Source organism: Balaenoptera ricei, chromosome 3 (assembly GCF_028023285.1).
Source record: "Balaenoptera ricei isolate mBalRic1 chromosome 3, mBalRic1.hap2, whole genome shotgun sequence".
NCBI lineage: Eukaryota > Metazoa > Chordata > Mammalia > Artiodactyla > Balaenopteridae > Balaenoptera > Balaenoptera ricei.
This window is the reverse complement of record NC_082641.1, coordinates 128,210,344-128,232,364: the sequence shown is the minus strand read 5'-3', so window position 1 is coordinate 128,232,364 and position 22,021 is coordinate 128,210,344. Positions and strand designations below refer to the sequence as shown.

At 50.6% G+C, this 22,021-nt stretch overlaps 1 protein-coding gene across 2 annotated transcripts in view; it reads left to right on the top strand.

Moving 5' to 3' along the window:
* The first annotated feature begins 3,135 nt into the window (after positions 1 to 3,135).
* ANXA6 (annexin A6) overlaps positions 3,136 to 22,021 on the top strand; it is a 54,795-nt gene continuing 35,909 nt past the window's right edge. For both annotated transcript variants that reach the window (XM_059917535.1, XM_059917534.1), the window contains exons 1-5: positions 3,136 to 3,268; positions 12,719 to 12,762; positions 19,852 to 19,942; positions 20,653 to 20,747; positions 21,619 to 21,732. In XM_059917535.1, the coding sequence (XP_059773518.1) occupies positions 12,745 to 12,762; positions 19,852 to 19,942; positions 20,653 to 20,747; positions 21,619 to 21,732 (318 nt within the window). In that variant the 5' untranslated portion in view covers positions 3,136 to 3,268; positions 12,719 to 12,744. The remainder of the gene's footprint in view (positions 3,269 to 12,718; positions 12,763 to 19,851; positions 19,943 to 20,652; positions 20,748 to 21,618; positions 21,733 to 22,021) is intronic.

The following is a 22,021-nucleotide window of genomic DNA, read 5'->3' as shown; positions in this document are numbered from 1 at the left end:
AGAGAGCTAGGTAAAACATTATTTCTGAGTGTATCTGTGAGGATTAGCATTTGATTAGCTAAGAGATTAGCATTTGATTCAGTAGACTGAGTACAGAGGCTTGCCCTCACCAGCGGGGGGGGGGGGGGGGGGGGGGGGGGGGGTAGGTATTATCCAATCCACTGAGGGACCAAATGGAACAAAAGGCAAATGAAGGGCAAATTTCTCTGTCTCTTCTATAGCTGGGACGTCTCTCTGTTCCTGCCTTTAGACCTCAGAGCTACGTCTTCTCATCCCCCTGCCCATCCCCGTCCCCTCACTACCTTCCTGCCCCCTTACTCTCCCTCTGGCTCACTCCACTCCAGCCACACTGGCCTCCTTGCTGTTCCTTCAATATTCCAGGCCTGCTCCTGCCCTGGAGCATTTGTTCCAGCTGTTTCCTCTGCCTAAAACACTCTTCCCACAGATCTCTCATCAGCTCTGCTACCTTCCTCACCTCCTGCATATCTTTGTTCAAATCTCACCCTCTCATTGAGGCCTCTGCTGAACACCCTACATAATACTGCAACTTCCCCTATCATCCTGGGACACTTCATCTTTTTCTTCTTATTGTCCACACCACTTGTCACCTTCTAACATATTGTCATGTTTACTTATTGTGTGTCTATCTTCCCTCTGCTGGAATGCAGATTCCATGAGGGCAGAGATCTTCATTTTGTTTGCTGATAAAACTCCTAAAATAGTGCCTGGCATGCAGTAAGTGCTGAATAAATATTTACTAATGAATTGTGAGGATTCAATGTGACATTGCAAGTAAAGCACTTAACAACAGTGGCTGGCTCATACAAAATGCTCAATAAATAGCAGATACTATTATGATGCTTGAGGAGACCTCACCTCCATCCTTGCTGGAACCAGCCTCCTCATATTCTATCTCAGAAGGTGTTGCTTCTGAAGCCAAGCAGGACCCTGTGGGGCTCCCAGGTACAAATCCTTTCTGTGTCCCCATTTCTTGTTTGTAGAAAATAGGCTTTATTTAGAAGCAGGTTGAAACAGTTGCTAATCAGGGAAGGGAGGGAATGCAGAAACAAGGGAGGAACAGTGAAGAAATAGTGCAGCCTTGGGTCAGGGTCCTGGTTCTTCCTGAAGAAATATACATAACAATATCTTTTCTTTTTTTAAATAAATTTATTATTTTTTTTGGCTGCGTTGGGTCTTCATTGCTGCTCGCGAGCTTTCTCTAGCTGTGGAGAGCAGAGGCTACTCTTTGTTGCGGTGTGCAGGCTTCTCATTGCAGTGGCCTCTCTTGCTGTGGAGCACCAGCTATAGGCATGCGGGCTCAGTAGTTGTGGCTCGCAGGCTCCGTAGTTGTGGCTTGCGGGCTCCAGAGCGTAGGCTCAGCAGTTGTGGTGCACAGGCTTAGTTGCTCCGCAGCATGTGGGATCCTCCTGGACCAGGGCTCAAACCCGTGTCCCCTGCATGGGCAGGCAGATTCTTAACCACTGCACCACCAGGGAAGTCCCTCATAACAATATCTTTGAGTTCTTCTGCAGGAACTAAGGCCCCCACCCAGGAGGAGGATGGTAACTTCAGCCTGAGCACAAGATTCCTGGAACCACCCTGTTACCTCACCACCAGCCAATCAGAAGAAAGTCATACACCTTGCAGCTCTCACCCCAAATTTTGCCTATTAAAAACTTTTCCCCCCCAAACAGTTGGGGAGTTTGGGGATTTTGAGCATGAGCCACCCGTTTTCCTTGCTTGGCCCTGCAATAAACCTTTCTCTGCTCCAACTCCGATGTTTCAGTCTGTTTGGTGTCAGTCTGCTTCAGACACATGAACTTGTGTTCGATAACACTTCTATTGAATACTAACAGCAGATCTCATCTTAAGGTAATTACTTACTTTATTTATTTATTTATCTATTTTAATTTCTTCTTAGTCTCCTACTAGATTCCATTCATCTTTTGGTCACAACACCACTCTCATTCAAAGGTCTAGGTTAGGCGGGATCCATCTGCTGTGGCCATCATAGCACTTTGTAGTTTCCAGATTACGACTGCCTAAACCTTATTGTAACAAAGACCTAACCATCTGTCTTCCATAAGAGTGGAAGCTCCATGCGGGCAGGTCTAGGCTGCATTTCCCATTTGCTCACTTCGGTCTCCCAGCTCAGTACCCAGCATGAAGCAGGTACTCAATAAATGTTGGGGGGATGAATAGATGAAAGAACATACTAGGTCCCCTTGCTAAAAAGGCTTAGAGTTCTCTAACTAGTGAGAGGTTGAAGACAGCCTTTGGAAAGAGTTTTGATTATCCCTATCTTTTGGTTGAGCAAATTGAAAATCAGAGCATCTAAGAGTCTTGCCTATGAAGACTCAGCAGCCCAGGGTTGCCATCTTTCCATCAGAGCAGAATTTCTAAGGGGTGGGTGGGTGGGAAGTACTACTGATTTCACTGCAGCCTCACTTCCTCCAGGAAGTCTTTACAAATCCCCTGGGGGACAGTCATTCTCAGTTTCCTCTGGATTCCCAAAGAGTTTATCACTTTTTTATTATTCTATGGTTTTCCCCACAGCCCCGGATTATAACCGCTGGTCTGTCTCCCTTTCCTCTGGACTATGCACTCCCCTGAGCCAAGCTAGAGCAAGCGCCCCTCTGGAGTCACCTGGCCCAGGTTTGAATCCGGCTCCACAACTTACTAGCTGTGTGACCTTCGTTTAAAAACTGGGCTTCTCTGGGCTCTCCTCTGGAAAGTGGCTAAGTAATGTCACAGACCTGTTGGGGCTGTGGAGGGACAGAATCTGATCAGGCAGATTAAGTGCTTGGCCTTAATTTTGTCAAGCCTCAAGGTTCTGTTTCTCAACAAATCTTTGGTGAGCAGTAGGAATTTGGGGACAGTGTCCAGAACTGGAGTCGGGAGCTTTGACTTCCAGCCCTGAACGGCCGAGTGACCTTGGCCAAATCCTCCTCCCCTTTTCAGGTCGCAGGTCTGGGGTCTGAGCACAGACGGAGTTTATCCTGGCGAGGCCCCTCCCGGTTGGTGACATTCTAAGATTCCAGGAGCGAATGACTTGGGGGGTGGGGGGGAGGGGGGGGGACGGGGGGAGGCGGGACGAGCCCGATTGGGCCCCGCTCGCCACGTGTCCGGCCCGGGAGCCGAGGACTGTCCTCCCGGCCCGCCCCTGCGCTGCGGCTGCTGCTGCAAACGGGCTCTGACCCAGCGAGCTCCGCGTCCGCGCGTCCGCCTGCTCGTCTGTCTGTCCGCTACAGGAGGCTTCCGCCGCGCGGTGAGTAGGTTGAGGTAGGAGATGGGATCGCTCCAGTGGACTCCCACCCCTTCCGGCGGGCTGCAGGGGTGCGGGGGGCGAGCCATAAATGCCCAGTCATCGCTGACCCACGCCTGCCGCCGGCCCCGGGGAGGGGCGCGGGATGTGGGGGCCGCGGGGCCCGGGAACCCGAGGGCGCGGGAACCCGAGTGGGTCGCGGGCAGGGCGCGTCTGGGGCAGCGCAGCGGAGCAAATCCACTGCCGCAGGCGGGGAAGCGGAGGCGGACGGCGGGCGGGCTGCGGGAGGGAAGGGAAGAGAAAGGAGGGGAGAAGGGAAGAGAGGCGAGGGGAGGCGAGGGGAGGGGAGGCGAAGGGAGGGCCGGCTCTGCAGAGGGTGTGGTGGAGGGGCGGGGGGCACCTGGGCCGGGGCCACGCAAGCTGCTGGCCGTGCTTTGAGGGACTGAAGCGACTCTGAAGGCCCGGGGCTGGAGGCAGCTGGACGGAGGAAGGATCCGCAGGGAAGGGTGTAGCTGAAGCCGAAGACTGAGGGCATGAAGAGTCCGACCCTGGGCTGCACCTGAAATGGTGGTCGTTGGGGCAGGGCTCTTCGTGTGCAGACGGATGGGGGGCCGGCTGTCCACACCTCAGGGCCCTAGTGGACCCTCCTGCCCTCTTGGGGCCACTCCTCGCCTCTAAAGGAGACTCCCAGCTGGGCTGCAGGGGCCTTGTGATGGGCCAGAGGCCCCACCCTTCTTCCTGCTCCCCCTCAGCCCAGTTTCGGCCTTTCCAAAGCTTGGGGGCGTCAGATGACTCCGCAGATGCTAGCATGGGAGTGAAATACCCTGAGTCGGAATCCCAGCTCCACCAACAACGTGCAGTGTGACCTTGAATCCGTAGCTTTCCCTTTCTGAGCCTCAGTTTCCTTCCTCAAGTCCAGAGCTGATAAACCCAGCCTCTCAGAGGAAACAATGGCTGTGAAAATTGATTTATCTGTCAGCTGCAAGGAATGATTACAGGTTTGGGAAGTCTTGATTACAGGCCTGGGAAGCCTGGCCTACCCAGCTAGGCCGTGCAAGGGGATGGGGTGGGGGGGTCGTTTGGGAGGATCCACCCTTTGCTTCCTCCCTCCCCCTCCTTTTCTCTAAACTCTGGTGGGTCTTCCCCAACAATACCAAATTTGGACATACGGCTCCTGGGTTTGTAAAAGAACTCTGGTTTCCCTGGTCCGCCCTTTTCCCTCACTTCCCCTTCCTCCCCTCTACCCAAAGCACACCTTAAACCGCCCGCCCCACTGACCCAAATGGGATATCGTGACCTGCTTAGCCCTCCCTTTGGAGGTGAATGACTGCCCAGCTTCAGCTGCCATGGACCCTGCCCCCTCTGGCTGGCAGGCCCTGTGCCATGGCAGAGGGCACTGGCCTAGGGGCCAGTGGAAAGCTGGGTCACAGTTCCAGGTGCCAGGGGTCCTTGGGCAAGCCCCTTCCTTCTCTGTGCTTTAGTTACCATTCTGTAGCAAAGTCTGCTGAACTGGCTGACCCCTTGCAGTGCTGGCGTTCTAGGATTCAACTGTTCTAAGATTTAGGATTGTGGGAGTAGGGTGGGGCAGAGGCCTCTATCCCCCTATGCAGCTGTGACAGTCACTCACCCATCTTTCTTTGCCTTCCACTCCTTGTTCCCGAGGCGCGGGCTGCTGGGATACAGAAAATACTTGTGGTTTCCGGGTAGGGGTCACAGCTGTTGCTGGGGCAGACTGTGGATGTGAATGTGCAGAGGAGGGGGCTGCCCCTGGGAAGTCAGGGACCTGGCCTCTTGGGGCTTGTTCCGGGGACAGGGTCGGGGAGCTCTGCAGTGTTGGGTAGCCGCCAGCATCTGGAACATCTGCACTGCAGCACCAGAGGGAGCCCTGGGCCACCAGGCTCCAGCCACACCCGGTCCCAGCCTCTGCCCTGCCACTACCACCTGGAGCCCTGGGGACACGCCTACCCCTCTGAGCCTTAGTGCCTGCCTCTCTAGAGGGACAAGAGCTGTGCCCAGGGCACCCAGCTGGTAAAATGGGTTGGAGTTGCCTGGCTCTTCTTCATGGCCATTCTAGAATTTTCCAGGGACGTCCAGTAGTGTCACCAGCCTCACCCCACCCAACCCCTCCAAGATGCTTCCTGGGTGGGGACAAAGCACAGGATGTGGTCTCTACCTTGATTTTCAAGCAAGCATGTCCCTCTACCTCCCTCTCAAAAGAGGAGAGGAAGTCTTGGGTGAGGGTGCCTTTTTTCATCCTTTTAAACTTCTTGGTTTGGAATCCAGCCATACTCCCTTTCCTCCTGGGGTTGAGAACCCTCCCCACTCACCCCACCCCCAGACTGGCTAAGGAGGAGTGCCTGTCCTTGGGTTCTTGGAGCCTCAGATCCCCTACCTGTAAAATGAGGATGAGGTTGATAGCCCCCTCATGAGATTATAAGATGGGAGATGTGAAAAAGTGCCTTGTAAACTGTAGAGTGCCCTGCCCAGAGAACCAGGTGCTACTGTGGTGTGGTGCCACAGAAGGGTGTGGTGCTTGAGAAAGCAGGTGACCCGAGCCTCAGGTTCCTCATCTGCAAAACGGGTGTCCTTGTAAATAATAGTAAAATAGTCACTTCTATTATTTATTGAACCCTTCTAACTTACCAGGCCTTGGCTGAACCCTATGTTAGATGCTGTTACCATGCCCATTTTGCAGATGTGGAAACTCAGCCCTCAAAAGTTTAGGGTAGAAAGAATATTAAGACTTACATAGGGTGTCCTGTGTGCCAGGACGTCTTCTAAGCACTAGATATGTCTTAATTCTTTTCACGCCCACCACAACTCCTCTGAGGTGAGCATAATTTTTATCCCCCATTTTACATTTGAGGTTAAGTACGTGCCCAAGGCCACACAGCTCCTAAATAACAGGTCAGGCTCCGATCTCAGGCTGTCTATGCTTTGCCGTCTCTCACAAAAGTGACCTGAGCATTCCAACCCAGGCCAGTCCAACTCCAAACCCGGGGCCCCTGGATCATATCCTGGGGCCTTGTCCTGCCTGAGGATCAATGATTCTGGGTCAGGAGAGGGAAAGACTCTGCTCTCTAAGAAACCCTAGTGCCCTGAGCTGGGGGGTGTGCCTGGGCGCAGGGCCAGGAATGGCATTTACTCTGGCTTCATTAAAGGCAGGTCCTGGAGGGCGGAGGGGCTGCTCTTTGGTGTCTCCTTGCAGACTGGGGGAGGAGCCATCAGGAAAGGGGAAAGGGAAGGGTCTAGATTTTGTAGGCCAGGGGCCTCCAAAGTGAGGTACATACAACCTGGGAGACACTAAGATGATTTTCTGGGATGCCGGAAGAAACTGTTAGACTTCTTATTATATATGCTTTTAATCTTATGCTTAAAAAAGTATATGTTTGTTTATCATGATGAATGATCATTTTTTTTCTTTTGTTACTGGTGGTGTATAGGATCAAAAAAATTATCAGATCACTGCACAAAAATTTGTCAGCTTCGTTGGGTTGGGAGATTCGTCTGTCTCATTGTCTGTTCTACCCCCAACTCCTGCCAATGGGCATGCAGGAGGCGCTCAATAAATAGGATTTGAAAAGTGAGCCTCTGCTTAATCACTAATTTTCTTTATGAGCTGAGCAAGTTACTTAACCCCTCAAGTTATTTCCTCTCCTGGCTGTATAATGAGTCTGAAAACCAGTGGGCAAGGTGATTCCTTTTTATTCTGTGATTTTTCAAGGGAGTCACTAAAGAAAGCATGAAAACCACTCAGTACCTTTCACTCAACAATCCTTATGAACCACACTTAGTAGTAAGGGTACATTAAGGAAGCATATACAATAATTTTAAAGAAAAGGTAAAATCATCCCTCAGATATAAAAATGATCATGTGCTAAAGATTTTATTCTACTCAATAATCAGTGACTGGACCAGGCAGATGTTAGAACCAGCTCAGAAGAGAATCAGCAGATTCCTCTATATTGAAAGGAATGTACAAATGGAGGCAAACTTGTTTTTCCACCAGAGGTGGGGGAAGGAAAGGGAAGTCCACTGAACCTTTATCAGATAGGACAGAATGAGCATGTCTCTAAGGATTATCGTGCATTTTTACAGATTTTTTTTTTCTCACAATACCTTGGAGACAAGCAGCCTCCATCTAATTGGAGGAATGATAAATCCACAATGGTTGACCCAAGCCACTCACGAGTAGATGGTTTTAGAGTCACACTGTGGTTCAGAGGTGGGAGAAATCCCTCCTGGCTTCCTAGATAAGTTAGCAGAATCACCTAGGAAAGTTTTCAAAAATTACCAAAGCCCAGGCTTCATCCCTGGCCTGTTGAATCTCTGGGGGTGGCCTTATGTGTTGGTAAGTTCGAAAAACTCCCCAGGTGGTATTAATAAAGCCAGATTTGAAAAGGCACTGGTTTTGATGCTAGAAGGCTGGTTAGAAAATGCCAGTGGAAGAGATTCCTGGTTTGGTGGGGAGAGGATGTAGTAGTGGGTGAAGAGGAGGAAGGCGAGGGCAGACAAATCAGGAAGGGTGTTAGGGGCCATGAGTGCAGAGCTCAGAGGGCCTGGATCGAAGAGGGGCCGTTGGAGATGAGTGGGCAGAGTCCCTCCGGTACTCCTGGGGCGCAGAGGTCTGGGTGATTTTTTTTTGCATGATCTTCCAGGTTATTTATAAATTTTTTCTCAATTTGCCCTTACCCTCCACACCTGATCTCACCCCCTAATACTCAACATCTCCTCTCTCCTCTCAAAAGTACACTCTATTCCACCAAAGCCCACAGGCTACGTTTTGAGAACAGAAATGCTTTTTCTTATGCCGGTGTTTCTTCTCCCCTCTTTCTTCTCCTCCCTCTGCTTCATTCCATCGAGTCCAAACTTTTTTTTTTTGTTTTGGTTGTAGCAGGCGGGCTCCTTAGTTGCATCATGTGAACTCTTAGTTGCGGCATGCATGTGGGATCTAGTTCCCTGGCCAGGGGTCGAACCCGGGCCCCCTGCATTGGGAGTGCGGAGTCTTAACCCCTGTACCACCAGGGAAGTCCCGAGTCCAAACTCTTGATTGTGTACTTCTATCAGCCCTAATATGCATCTTTAACTTTATATATGTATAGCAGACATCAACAATGGAACATGAAAGGACAAGATCAATTTAGAAAGTTGTAATATTCTCATTCTGCACCCCAATGGATCGTTGTGCCCAGTACCCCACTTTGGAGACCACGGCTCTAATAACAGTGATTGTGATAACAGAAGCTACCACTTATTAAACATTTACTCTGAACCTGACCATGCTAAGTATTTTACCTGCCTTACTTCATTGAATTTTTACAAAAACCTTATGAGATTATCATTTCTGAGATGAAGAAACCGAGTCAGAAATGATGTAACTCACCCAAGGTCATGAGCAGTCAGGATTTGAACTCAGGCCATGACTGCAAAGCCCGCATTCTTTATTACAGTGCCACCCTGACTCCTTTGTAAATGTTTGGGACTTCATATGCATCTTGTAGATGTGGAAATTGAGATTCATATTTAGGTAACTTACAAAATTACTAATTGGTGGGGAGCCGAGCTGTGACTCAGTCCTTTTGCAGGACTTGGACAAGACCTTCTGTCTGGCTCTCGGTTTCCCCAATGCTATAGTTAGGCAGTGGTGGTTGAGCCAGCCCTGGTATTCTCTACCCCAGAGTGTTCCTTCTGGAGCGAGTCCTGATTGCTTGCAGCCTAAAGGACTAAGGCAGGAGGTGGCCAGAGCAGCACAAGGCCACCAGGCAGCTCTATCCTTGAATGGGTTTCTGGCAAATGGGTTTCTGGAATGATTTGCCATCATGAGCCTTCATGGAAATCCAGGTCCAAAGAGATTCAGGGTTCCTGAGAAGAGAGAGGCACTGGTGTATAGTGGCCATACCTGCCAGTCTTGAGAAGCTGTTTCAACCAAGATGGTGAAACTTGCCTCTTGGGGGTGGGGTGGGAATAGAGAGGAGTCCTGTGGCCTTGGGGGAGAACTCTCCTAGGACTGATATTCTGAGATTTTGCTGTGAAAATCCCTGGTTGATACCTACAAAAGCCTCTCACATCCACTCTGGGTTTTCCTAGAGAGGGAGTGATATTATCCACATTTTGCAGATGAAGAAACTGAGGTCTAGAGAGACAACCTGGCTTGTCTGAGGTTACAGAGGGGCAGGCTGGGAACCAGAACCTGGGTCTTTTCCTTCGGCCTCTTCCTAACGTCCCTGTTATTACCCGGGGGTGGGAAGCAGGGATGTCAGCCATTGTCTGGGCCTGGCAAGTCACTCATCCTCCCTGAGATGCCTTTACTTCATCTAGAAAGTGAGGGGCTTGGAAGTGATGGATTGCTAAGGGCCCTCTGGGGTTCTGAAACATTGGATATAAAACATTTGTTCAGGCAACCTGAGAAGTGTGGTCTGGGTCGCCCTGGGAGGGATCAGAGCCCCTCGTAAAGCCGGGGTAGATGGTGCCTCTGTGATTGCCTCCAGAGCTTCCCTGAAGCCTCAGAGGAGGGGCTCTGGGAGCTTGGGCCCCCTGAACTGCAATCAGAACATCTAGTTCTGGAAGTTTGCTTTCCATGTATACACAAGACGTGCACTCACAAGAGGCACATATAAACTGCTCTCAGAGCTGAGAGTATTTTCCCAAAGACTCGGAGGCCCCTCCTCTGAGCCGTCCAGATGGGCCTGGGCTGCCGCCAGCAGCTGAAGTTTCCAGCAACAAGGCCAAAGGAAAATGCATCGAGGCTGGAGGTGCAGGTGACTGGCCTCAGCTGACTTCCTGGGCCTCATGCCGTCCCTTTTTGTCTGCTGGCCTTGGAGCTCCCTCACCTTTTGCCCACACCATCCCCCAGAGCTGGGGAAACCCAGAGCTGGCTCCTGGCCAGACCCTAGGGTAGATGTGGGTTCCCGCGCTCCCCCTCGGGGGAGTTTCTATTTCCTGAGGAGAGCTCAAGTTTGTACCAAAGGACCCCTGGTTGTCAGGGAAACAGCAGGGTTTCCGCAAGTTCTGCTGTCAGCTCGCCGCGGTTACAGGCAGATCACTGCCCTCTGCTCTTCACTCCCAAGCCCATCATGTCACGTCTGTCTGCTGACTGTAGTTTGGGGGACTTATATGCAGGCAGTGGGGACACATGGGTAAATATGACAAAGCCCTGTCCTCAGAAAGTCCCCCTAGCACACTGAATGCCACCATTTACTGAGAACACATCTCTGCCTGGCCTTGACATAAGTTGGGTCTCATCCTCCAACTCTCCAAGGCAGGAAGGGGAAAGCCCCAATTCTGTACTTAAGATAACCTTGAATTCAGAGATGAGCAATGTGCCCAAGGTCACATAGCTAGTAAGTGACAAAACGGACTTGAATCCAGGTCTGTCTGTCTGACTCCAAACCTATGTTCTCCCTGCTGTGTCACACGTCTCCTGTGGCCCCAGAGTGAGAGCAGGATTATGGGCTGAGATCAGGGGCTGATTTCCCCTCAGTGTTTTTTTTTTTTGGCGGGGTGGGATAGGGGTGATGGTATGTGAAGAACTGGAGAACATTGAGGTTACGCATCTCCTTTGTTTCTACCCTCTGTTCTGGTTCAGGTCCTTGTAGCTCTTACTGGATATAAGTCTGATAGAGTTTGTTATTTTTACTTTTAAAAAGTAATACGTAGACATGGTTGAAAAAGATCAAATTGGGCTTCCCTGGTGGCGCAGTTGTTAAGAATCCGCCCACCAATGCAGGAGACACGGGTTCGAGCCCTGGTCTGGGAAGATCCCACATGCCGCGGAGCAACTAAGCCTGTGTGCCACAACTACTGAGCCTGTGCTCTAGAGCCCACGAGCCACAACTACTGAAGCCCGTGCGGCTAGAGCCCGTGCTCTGCAACAAGAGAAGCCACTGCAGTGAGAAGCCTGTGCACCACAATGAAGAGTAGCCCCTGCTCGCCGCATCCAGAGAAAAGCCCGCGTGCAGCAATGAAGGCACAACACAGCCAAAAATAAAATTAAAAAAAAAAAAGATCAAATTGTGCAGTCCTGACTACAATGGACAGCACTGGTCCTTCCTTCTCCTCTTATCCCAAGAAGATTGTGGCTCTTCTGTCTCCGCCCTCCTGCAGAGAGCACTCAGTAGCCCACCCGCTCCCCCTTCTCTTCCCCTTTCCAAAGCAGCAACGTCCCTTTATACATTTCTTTTTAGATATCTTTGTTTCTTATTCCTTCACTGCAGACCCTGTGTCCTGACACCCCTTTCAGTGAGGTCGTGTGTCCTGTTTGTTCAGTTCCCCACCCTCACCCATGATCTGTCCCATCAGAGAAAAACCCAAGTCTTTACAGTGGCCTTAGGCACTGGTCCCTTGATGCCGCGTCTTACCAATGTCCCCACCCCACTCCCTGCCGCCATATCAGCCACACTGAGCTCCTTGACCTCACTGCCTTCAGGTAGCCACGTGGTTCAGGAGGCCTCTGGCCACTCCACCTGAGATCACACCCCTTGTCACTCTCCCAACCAAGCTTCATCTTTTCTCCTTAGTTTTTATCATATGTTTGTTATTCTTCCCCATTATAGAGGAAGCTCCAGAAAAGCACATGTTTTAGAAAGTCTCTTTTATTTACTGATATATCCTCAGTGCCTAGATCAGTGCCTAATAGAAGTAGATGCTAAAGAAACCATAGCCTGTCAGATATTTGCAACAGGTGACCCAGAGCCCCTTGAAGGTGCCCATCTACAGACTGTTAAGCCCTGAATTCTGGAACTGTTCTTGGTGACTTGGAAAGAGAGCATGCGTGGTGCAGATGGCATGGACCCTGGGATCTAGACTTTGTTGAATTCAGGGTCTTTTTTTAATTTAAGTGTAGTTGATTTACAATGTTGTGTTAGTTTCAGGTGTACAGCAGAGTGATTCAGCTTTTTCAGATTCTTTTCCATTATATGTTATCACAAGATATTGAATGTAATTCCCTGTGCTATGCAGTAGGTCCTTGTTGTTTATTTCATATATAGTGAATTCAGTTTTAAGCTGTATGATCTTGGGCAAATTATTTAACCTCCCTGAACCCCCATCCTCAGTTTCCTCCTCTATAAAAAAGGGGAATTTGACTCCAGGAAGGATTGCTGTGAGGATTAAGTGAGACAGCATCTGGGAAAGTGCCCTGCATGGCCTGGAGGAATCGTGCTGGTTAGTGGTCCTGCCCTTTCCCTCTTTCAAGTTCTCCTGGTTCCAAGAGTCTTTCCCATCCTGGTGTGAGTATCTGGACACTGGCTAGTCCATCCATTATCCTCCAAAAACTGCGCCTGGCCCTGAGCTGGGTCTTTGGGTGTGATTGAACCTGAAAGGCTGGAGGCAGCAGGAAAACAGCAGCAGGAGCACACTCTCCCTTGAAAGGAATGAGGCTGAGGAAATTTAGGGGAAAGAATGGAGGGAATCACAGTGCAGAGGAATCTCATGGCATTTCTTTTTTCTCCACAGTGTTTTCTGCTGCAGAACCCGAGACCATGGCCAAACTAGCACAGGTAAGGAGCCTTTCCCCTCCTATAGTACTTCCCCTGGGCCTGGGCTTCTCCTAGAGTCACTGGGCCTGCAGCACAGATCCCTGGTATCTTCAGTTAGAAAGGAGCTGGAGAGGTTCTCAGGCTGTGCTTGCTCCTATTATAAGTCACAGCTCTTTCAGATGCAAGTGACCAATGACAACACACAACATCCTAAGCAGAAAGGAGGTGTATTGGCTCACATGACTGAGAAGCCCAGGGCTTCAGGTCTGGCTGGATCCAGGGGCCCACGTGATATTGTCAGGATTCTGCCTCCATGAACCGGGCCTCCTCTGGGTGGCTTCATTCTTGGACACATTCTTCCTTAATTGTTCATACTAGCCATCATCAGCAGCTCTAGGCTTCCATTCTGCTTCCTGGGCAGCGTGCAGGATACAACATAATTTATACCAAACGATTCCAGGGAAAGTCTTGGGGTTGGATTTCATTGGCTGGGCCTGGGTAACTTGGATCCAGGCGGTAGAGCTGGTCCCACCAGAACTGCCTGGCCCAAGAGTGGTTCCCCCAGGAAGGGAGATGGATACTGGATAGGCAAAAGCATTAGAGGGTCCTCTGCTCTGGAGGTGGATTTGGGTCTTCTCTGTCACATGCATTTGGGATTAAGTTTCCCTGGCTTGGGAGACACCAGTCTTTCATGCTGTCTGAGTGCTTTGCTGGGCTGTGGAATTTGAGGTGTATCAGAGCTTTTACTCCTGTGTGTGGCCAGGATTAGGTTCCGTCCTTGGTCAGAGCTAGGTGTTGTTCTGGGCTAGGGTTTGCCTAAGAGTGTTCCCCGTTGGCTGGCCTTAGAGAAAAAGACGTGGTCACTGCAACAGTGGGGTTGAAAAGGGAGAATAAAACAAAGGGACCCCTGACTTGGCCCCTTTGGTCCCTCATGTCAATCATAGAGCTATTGGCCACAGACATAATACAGGAGCTGTGTGTTCTTGGGTGAGTTCTTTACCTTCTCTGCGGCCCCAGTTTCCATTATGAGGTGATTGAGCTCAGTGATAACTAAACTTTGTCCCCATCTTCATGACTTGCCACCCAATGAACAAGGGCCTTAAGGATGTCTATTCACAATTTTTGAAGAGCACAGTGTGTTATATGATGTAGGATCAGTACTCAAAAAAGTCTTAGCTGTGGCCTCCCTGTTGGCCTCTGAGGAGCACACTTTGCACAAGTGGCCTCTCTGACCAGGAGAGAGTGCTAGTGGTTATAGACAAAGATCCAAGGCATAGTTGTTGTTGCTACCCATTTCCCATGAGTAATCATCCCAGAGTTACTTCCTGAGAGGCATTCGAATTGCAGGGTTCTGGATGACCCAAGCGGACAGATCAGGTCCTGGGAGACCAGGGTGGCCAGGACCTAGGGCACACATCTTTGGACTCCTGGACCAGTGCTCCCAGACCCTGCTGTCTGCCTAGCTGACCTGTGCTTTCTTGTCGCCATGGACCAGCAGCCATAGACATCCTACAAGCTAGAGTCCTAGGATGGCAGAGCCTTAGGGGGTCCCTTATCCTGTGGGATGAGTTGGAGCCCCCATGCACAGGGCTAATGCTCTGGTGGGAGCAGTAAAGGAGCTCTGGGGGCACGCAGGTTGAGGAAATAGGACAAGCTGCCTGGAGAGAGCTACTTGAGGAAGAACAAGGGAGCTGAGAGTGCTTTAGGTAGAGGGGATGCTGGAACAGAGGGGCAGAGGGGAGAGAACGTAGTGTGTGCAGGGCAGTAAAAGCAATTTGGATGCTTGGAGTGCGAGGGTCGGGGGAAAGAAGAAGGGGGCTGAGGACAATACAGATCTTCCTTGACCTACAATGGGGTTACCTCCCAGTAAACCCATGGTTAGTTGAAAACATCATGAGATGAAAATGCATTTAAATCATACCTACCCCGCTGAACATCAGAGCTTAGCCTCACCTACCTTAACTGTGCTCAGAACTCTTCTGTGAGCCTACTGTTGGGCTAAATCATCTAACACACAGCCTATTTCATAATAGAGTGTTGAATATCTCATGTAATGTATTGAATACGGTACTTGAAGTGAAAACCGGAATGGCTGGGTACAGAATAGCCGTCAGTGTATTAGGTGACCACCCTCGTGGTCGCGTGGCTGACTGGGAGCTGCGGCTTGCTCGTGCTGCCCAGCATCATGAGAGAGGACCCTACAGCATATCGCTAGCCCAGGAAAAGGTCCAAATGTACAAGTCGAAGTACAGTTTCTACTGAAAGTGTATCACTTTTTGAAAAATCGAAGTTGAATCAGTCGGGTACTTCCTGTGCTAGGGAAGAGTGAGAAAGGTCTTCCTTCCACTGAGCTGAAGTTTGTGTCTAATGCTCCCAATTATTAGCACCCCAACTCTGCTCCTGTGCACCCCTTCCCAACACATACATGCGTGCACACACGTATATACACACACACACACGCACAGAACAAGCCACTCCCTCTTTTCCCTGGTCTAGGTCGCCCCCAGTTACTTCTACTGTGATCTCTGTGCCAGTTCTCCCTCTTTCCTTCCAGAAGGGGGGACCCTGAGGCCCAAAGTCATAAAGAAATAGTGTGGCGTCATAGAAAGGCCCAGAGGCATGGCTCTGTGGCCTTCATTTCACAGGGGTGTTCTGGGTTTGAACGTGAAGGTGAGCATAAGAACGCTTAGGGGACAGGGCGAGAGTGGCAGGTGTTGGTGCCTGCAGCTCCAGGAGCTGCGGAGGGGAGGCCTGGGCCAGGCCCGCCCAAGGCGGCTCTCAGGTGGAGTCCTGCCTGGGCAGCCACCTCTCTAACTCACGTGGCTTAGGTTCCCGAGCGGCCTCGGGACTCCTGCTCTAGCAGCAGCCTGGGTGGAGCCTGGGGTCCAGGCTGCTCACCAGCTGGCATCGGGGCCTGCTGAATATTTCAGGGTGGAAAGTCCTTTCTCCTCTTCTCTCCCCTCCCCTCGCGGGTACTTGAGGCCAGGAACCTGTGTGCCGGAGGAGTGGCAGGCAGTCAGGGTGAGGGGGAGAAGTGGGGACAGCTGTGCAGGTGGCACTTGGAGATGCAAATTCACCAGGTTGGTGTCAGAATGACCAATGTTGGGAAACCTGGGTGATTTGAAGGACTGTCCCTGCATCTCTAAATGTGACCAGTGCTGGGGCCCCCCCTGCGCCACCCTCTCCCCATGGCTGTGATCCTGCAGGGTGCTGGGATAACTAGTCTGACAGCCTACTTATTCTTTTTATTTTTATTTTTTTAACGTCTTTATTGGAGTATAATTGCTTTACAATGGTGTGTTAGTTTCTGCTTTATAATAAAGTGAATCAGTTATACATATACATATGTTCCCATATCTCTTCCCTCTTGCGTCTCCCTCCCTCCCACCCTCCCTATCCCACCCCTCTAGGTGGTCAGAAAGCACCGAGCTGATCTCCCTGTGCTATGCAGCTGCTTCCCACTAGCTATCTATTTTACATTTGGTAGTGTATATATGTCCATGCCACTCCCTCACTTCGTCCCAGCTTACCCTTCCCCCTCCCCATATCCTCAAGTCCATTCTCTAGTAGGTCTGTGTCTTTATTCCCGTCTTGCCCCTAGGTTTTTCATGACTTTTTTTTTTTTTTCCTTAGATTCCATATATATGTGTTAGCATACGGTATTTGTTTTTCTCTTTCTGACTTACTTCACTCTGTATGACAGACTCTAGGTCCATCCACCTCAGTACAAATAACTCAATTTCGTTTCTTTTTATGGCTGAGCAATATTCCACTGTATATATGTGCCACATCTTCTTTATCCATTCATCTGTTGATGGACACTTAGGTTGCTTCCATGTCCTGGCTATTGTAAATAGAGCTGCAATGAACATTTTGGTACATGACTCTTTTTGAATTATGGTTTTCTCAGGGTATATGCCCAGTAGTGGGATTGCTGGGTCATATGGTAGTTCTATTTTTAGTTTTTTAAGGAACCTCCATACTGTTCTCCATAGTGGCTGTGTCAATTTACATTCCCACCAACAGTGCAAGAGTGTTCCCTTTTCTCCACACCCTCTCCAGCATTTATTGTTTCTAGATTTTTTGATGATGGCCATTCTGACCGGTGTGGGATGATATCTCATTCAGACTATACTACAAAGCTACAGTAATCAAGACAGTATGGTACTGGCACAAAAACAGAAATATAGATCAATGGAACAGGGTAGAAAGCCCAGAGATAAACCCACACACATATGGTCACCTTATCTTTGATAAAGGAGGCAAGAATATACAATGGAGAAAAGACAGCCTCTTCAATAAGTGGTGCTGGGAAAACTGGACAGGTACATGTAAAAGTATGAAATTAGAACACTCCCTAACACCATACACAAAAATAAACTCAAAATGGATTAAAGACCTAAATGTAAGGCCAGACACTATCAAACTCTTAGAGGAAAACATAGGCAGAACACTCTATGACATAAATCACAGCAAGATCCTTTTTGACCCACCTCCTAGAGAAATCGAAATAAAAACAAAAATAAACAAATGGGACCTAATGAAACTTAAAAGCTTTTGCACAGCAAAGGAAACCATAAACAAGACCAAAAGACAACCCTCAGAATGGGAGAAAATATTTGCAAATGAAGCAACGGACAAAGGATTAATCTCCAAAATTTACAAGCAGCTCATGCAGCTCAAAATCAAAAAAACAAACAACCCAATCCAAAAATGGGCAGAAGACCTAAATAGACATTTCTCCAAAGAAGATATACAGATTGCCAACAAACACATGAAAGAATGCTCAACATCATTAATCATTAGAGAAATGCAAAGCAAGGCTACTTATTATTGTTGTGCAAAGACCCACATGGGAGAGAGACTGACTTGCAGCTGGCCAAGCCCGCCTCTAAGGGAGCGTTTTGATCGGGCCTTGTGTTAGCTGTTAGACTTCTGTCCTCCAGCATGGTATTGCCTCAGCTTTCAGGTGCAGCCTCTGCCCCAAATGCTGCCTCAACCACTGCACTGGGTGAGGAGGGAAGAGAGGGAGGAGGAGAAGCCGCAGCAGGAGAGAAGGTGTCAGCTTACTGCTGGGACCTCTTCCCTTCTTCCTGGGGGCTCCGCTTCCATCCTTCCCCTCTCCTCCTCCTTCTCTCCTGGCCACTTACAATCCCACGATCTTGGCAACTTTGGGCATCCGCAATAGCCCTGAAGAATCTGGGCTTGCTTTCCTGACTGTTCTTGTGTGCTCTCGGCTCCAGGCCTTTGCCGTGCTGTTTCTCTGTATGAAGCCTTTTCCTTCCCTCCCCCACCCCTTGGGCCAGCTGTTGCTCATCCTTTAGGGCTCAGCTTAGCCTTCCCCTCCAGGAAGTCTTCTTTGATTGCTCAGGGTATGTTCACAGTCATGTATCCGCCCATACACCTATCCACCTAGGAAACAAATAGTGCCTAGTTGTGGCAAGCCTTGAGCTAGCTGCTGGGAATACATCAGTGAGCAAGACAGATACGCGTGGAGCTTTCTAAAGGGAGTATCTCTTTTCTGGTCTGGGTATCTGGCGTGTGTTACTCTTTCTTTCTCTGCCCAGCGGTGTGATCAGGTTGCAGGGGATTCACAGGTGGCGGGAAGAGGGCCGTGTCCCTTTCTGGTCATCCTCCCTGCCAGAACTTTAAATAGCAACCCTGCACCCACGCATGCATACCTTGGAGGAGCCAGCAACGGCTGACATAAACCAACAGAGCGTTCAAATGCCAGGCCAGGTCCTGCAGTGCAGGTGCTGGGAGACACAGGACGTGGTCGGAGGCTCATTTGCTGCCGTGCACTTCTTACTGCTCTAGGCACAGTTATGCGAGCCACCTCGCCCCTCCCATGAAGCCTGTCCTGGTTCCCTCATCCAGCTGGAATTGCCCTCCACTGTTTTCCCAAGTTGCTTTGCCTTTGTCATGGGGTATTTATTGCGAGCTCTATGCTAATTTATGTTCTAGTCTCTCTCCTCCACTGGGTCAGAAGCTCATGAAAGTCAGGCTCGGGTCTTCTTTCTCCCTGAATCTTCAGCCTTTCGCATCGGACCTGGCACAGGCTAAGTGCCCTGTCACTACACTGTGTGCTTAGTGCCCTGGGCTCTGGCATCCGCAGCTATCCCAGCTGTCGCTGCTCTCCGGGGCCCCATGGCTGACCCATATCTGACTTCTCTGTGAACCAACCCATTGTGCATTCAGCTTCGATGTCTAAGATTCTCTGACTCTGCCTCTCCCCGCCTTTGTCCCAAGGACCCAGCCAGCTTGTCCTCAGATGCCAGTTCATGGCTCAGTTCACTGGGCCCAGAAGAGCAGCACCTCATCTGGGTGTTGATTCTGAGGGTGGCTCTGGGCCCCCCACCCTGGGCCAGGACCCCACCCTCAGAAGCTGGCAGCTGCAAGGTTTCCGGAGCTAGAGAGCAAAGGGGAACTGGACAGAGATGTGGGTTCTGTGTGACCCCAGCGAGTGGCTTCCCTTTGTGGGGCTTGGTTTCTTTGTTTCCGTGATAGAGATCATCTTAAGCGCTTCTACAAGACACTAAAAAAATCACACTCATGGAGGTGAAAGGGCTTTGTACACCGTAAAGTGCCGTAAACATATGTGGGGCTCTGGTTACTTTTGCAGGAATCATTCCCACCACCTGCACTCAGTCTGGCTTTTATCTCTCCTGGGTCCTGGGAAAGTGGTGCAGAGCCGGGGGCTTGGCTGAGCTCTCCTCCCGTGGGGAAATGGCACCACCCTTGGGGCAGGCAGTGGCAGGAGGTACAGGGAGAGTCCTCCGTACCCTTGCCTGGGCTTTCTGTAGCCAGCGCTCCGTTTTAGGGGCGGGGAGCTCAGCCACACTCCAGGTGAGCGACGACGGTGTCTGGGGTAGGACAGTGCAGGTGGGGATGGAGAGAAGTGGGCAGATTCCATCTCACCATGTACTGGGTCTCTTCAGAGAACTGTGAAAATACACCCCTGGGTCTTGCCGTGGCCATTATGGGGACTGGGTTTGGGGATTTGTGACAAATATCTGATCATTTTAGGGACAGCGGGGACCTTTATCCTGTGGCTAGGGCTGGGAACCCCGTTCAGGGCCAGCACCTCACCCTCTGCTGTTCTCTCCACAGGGTGCCAAGTACCGGGGCTCCATTCACAACTTCCCGGACTTCGACCCCAGCCAGGATGCCGACACTCTGTACAACGCCATGAAGGGCTTCGGTGGGTGCTCGGCCGCCAGGAGTGGGGCCCCAAGGAAGAGAAGCGGGATTCAACTGGGCTTGAGCGTGTCCCCATACCAAAAGGATAGCCCTTTGGGTGGGCAGTGGGGTGGGATGGTGAGATGTACTCAGTCATTCTTTGGTCTCCTCTTTTTATTACTATAATTTTATAATGAACTGTTCCAGACGAATAAAAAGATCTAAGGAGTAGGAGAAACTTTACCCATAGACCTGCCACCCAACTTGAGAAATAGCACTTGCTTCCTCATACAGTTGAAACCTTCATGGTAGGTCCCCCTCCTGATAGCATCACTCTGTCTTTTCCCTTGGGGGTAAGCACTACCCTGAATTTGCTGCTTATTATTCTCTTTTCTTTTCCTGTCACTGAAAGAACCCTGTCCTGGGCGTTAGGACACCTGGGTTTTTCTAAGCCAGGCTCATTGGGAGACCTTGGGTGAGTCGTTGCTCCTTTCTGGGCCTCAGTTTCCTTATCCGTGTGATGAGGAGCTGGATCACGGGCCCTCTGAGCTCAGATACTACATGTGCTAGGATCTCTCTCAGTGGTGGCTTGTCAGGTCCCCATAGATCCCCCCTCCAACGTCACTGCCTCACGCGAGCAGAAGGCTGATGCTGAGGACTTGCAAGGAGCAGCCCTGGCGGGCTTCCTGGAGGCAGGTTGGGGTAGGGTGACAGGTGCCTCCCCTCTTCTAGGCAGTGACAAGGAGGCCATACTGGAGCTGATTACTTCCCGGAGCAACAGGCAGAGGCAGGAGATCTGCCAGAACTACAAGTCCCTCTATGGCAAGGTAACCATGGCAACCAGAGGGCAGGTGGGATGGGGGGTGAATGATTTCATTCACCTGTGTGTTCAGGGCCTTTCCTGAGTATTTTACTCCAGGTCAGCCTCTGTGCTGGCAGTTCTGCCCTTTTCTTTTTCTTTTTCTTTTTTTTTTTGGCTGTGTTGGGTCTTCGTTGCTGTGCACGTGCTTTCTCTAGTTGTGGCGAGCTGGGGCTACTCTTCATTGCGGTGCGTGGGCGTCTCATTGCGGTGGCTTCTCTTGCTGCGGAGCAAGGGCTTAAGTAGTTGTGGGCGCGTGGGCTCAGTAGTTGTGGCGCACGGGCTCTAGAGCGCAGGCTCAGTAGTTGTGGCGCTTAGTTGCTCCGTGGCATGTGGGATCTTCCTGGACCAGGGATCAAACTTGTGTCCCCTGCATTGGCAGGCGGATTCTTAACCACTGCGCCACCAGGGAAGTCCCCTCCTTTTTTCTTCTCTCAGGCAGGGACCATTCAGCCACTGGAACATCTAGAGCACCTGCTTCACGCTGGGCACTGTGTTAGGGGTTAGGGCTACACAGGTGAATAAGACCTGAGGGTGTTAACCCTATGGACTCACGGACCGTGGGAGAGACACACAGTGAACAAGTAAACAGAACACGGCAGGGAAGAGGCACAGTGCTGTGGACTTGAATCCTGCCATTTGCTAGCTGCGTGCCTCTGGGCAGGTTACCTGATGTCTCTAAACCCATTTCTGAAGGCTGATGATAGTATGTACCTCCACGAATGAGGATTAAGTGAGATTACTTAGCCCAGTGCCTGTACAGAGTAAGTGCTCATTAAATGTAATTCTTATCATTATAACTGCTCTTCCATCTCCTCCTCCCTCTGCCCCGCAACCAGGACCTCATTGCAGACTTGAAGTATGAGCTGACAGGGAAGTTTGAACGACTGATTGTGGGTCTCATGAGGCCACCTGCCTATAGCGATGCCAAAGAAATTAAAGACGCCATCTCGGTATGAAGCCTGGGTCTGCGCATATGTGAGGGTTGGGGGCGTGGTTAATGGGAGGTTCCAACCTCTCCAGCAAGCGTTCAGTGAGCCCTGCACCCACCCCGCACGTGTGCCCTGCTTCGAGGCAGCTTGCCCAAATCTTATCCCAGGGAGGGCGCCACGGTGTCCTCCAGATGGACAGAGGTGGGACAGGTGTCGGTGTGAGGCCCACACGCCCACCCCAGCAGCTTACAGTCCCGAGGAAGCAGGACACAGGGAAGTGGAGACAGATTGTGTCCAACACCCAAAGGCC